This window comes from Arachis ipaensis, chromosome B10, assembly GCF_000816755.2.
Source record: "Arachis ipaensis cultivar K30076 chromosome B10, Araip1.1, whole genome shotgun sequence".
In the NCBI taxonomy this organism is placed as follows: Eukaryota; Viridiplantae; Streptophyta; class Magnoliopsida; order Fabales; family Fabaceae; genus Arachis; species Arachis ipaensis.
In genome coordinates, this window is record NC_029794.2 from 131,690,609 (window position 1) to 131,692,112 (window position 1,504).

The window sequence follows — 1,504 nt, forward strand, 5'->3', positions numbered from 1 at the left end:
ATGTGGTCTCTTTTGTGCCTCCTAAATCATGTAAGTAAAAAAATTCTGCTTTTTTCTTTTCTTTTTAGGATATTGGAAGTTACATAATTCTTCTAGTTAAGTAACAGAATCATCGACGAAAGATTATGACAAAATCTTTCGTCGGTAATTTTGTTACTTGATTAACACTTAATGAACTAATTTTGCATGATCAAGTTACAAAACATGCTTATGTGATCATGTGATTTTGATCTCTCTTTCAGGTATCTGAAGCTGAAGACCTTTCTGAGAGATATTCATCAAATCCAATGTATTTCAAGAGGTACTATTTCGAAGATTACAATTTCACATTGGCAAATCTATGGTCTCCATACTTTGTGAAAGCCAGGGATGATGATCCTGATCAACACAGTTACAACAACATAATGAGACTCTACTTGGATGAGGCAGATGAAGCTTGGACTAATCAGGTTGCAGATTTTGACATTGTCATTTTCTCAGCAGGGCATTGGTTCTTTAGACCTCTTCTGTTCTTCGAAAATAATAAACTAGTTGGATGCAACCAATGCGATAAGGAGAATGTAACAGATCTTACATACTACTACGGTTACAGGAAGGCATTTCGAACTGCATTCAAAGCAATCACAAATCTTAAAAGGTACTATTTGAATGTTTATCATGATATCACTCCTCCCAAAAGATTAAACTGATAGGGGGAGGCATATGAATAGTTATATCTCTAACAGCTCCTTCATACAAGAACTTTGCGTAAATTTTTGCATAGGTTTTCATTCTGCTTTTGCTTAGTTTATACTGAAGTTTTTTCTTTTTAAGTCGATAAGGATCAAATTCTAAACCTTTAGATAATAGAAGATGTGATATCATATTATGAAACCACTTCTTTTAAAAGCTTAAGCTGGTAGGAGAAGACGTATGAATGGTTATATCTCTAACACGCTCCTTTATGCAAGAATCTCTTTTGGATTTGTATAAATTTTTGCATAGGTTTTCCTTCTGTTTTTGTCTACTTTATACTGAAATTTTTCTTTTGGAGTCAATAAGGATCGAATTCTAAATCTTTAAGTCATATAGAAGCTGTGATATCATATCATAAAACCACTTTTCCTAAAAACTTAAGTTGATAGGAGGAGACATATAAATGGTTATATCTATGACAATGTTAAAAATATACAATATAAGTCAATTTGAATGTCTCTAATTTTTTTTGGCTCAACAGGTACAATGGAATGACATTTTTGAGGACATTCTCTCCATCACACTTTGAGAATGGGGATTGGAACAAAGGAGGAAACTGTAAAAGGACAAAGCCATTCACCAAGGAAGAGATCAAGTTAGATGGTTTCATGCTTGAGACATATCTGACTCAAGTGGATGAATTCAAAGCAGCACAAAAGGAAGCAAGAAAGAAAGGCTTGAAGTTTATGATGCTTGATACAACTGAGATCATGCTGCTAAGGCCTGATGGCCATCCAAACAACTATGGACATTCAAAGGATAAGAACAC

The 1,504-nt window shown here is 33.8% G+C and overlaps 1 protein-coding gene across 2 annotated transcripts in view; it reads left to right on the forward strand.

Moving 5' to 3' along the window:
• Positions 1 to 1,504, forward strand: part of LOC107623184 (protein trichome birefringence-like 19) — an 18,056-nt gene that overhangs the window by 15,980 nt on the left and 572 nt on the right. For both annotated transcript variants that reach the window (XM_021114958.1, XM_021114960.1), the window contains exons 2-4: positions 1 to 30; positions 243 to 637; positions 1,217 to 1,504. The exon at positions 1 to 30 ends at the window's left edge or, in 1 of these variants, runs on beyond it. In XM_021114958.1, the coding sequence (XP_020970617.1) occupies positions 1 to 30; positions 243 to 637; positions 1,217 to 1,504 (713 nt within the window). The remainder of the gene's footprint in view (positions 31 to 242; positions 638 to 1,216) is intronic.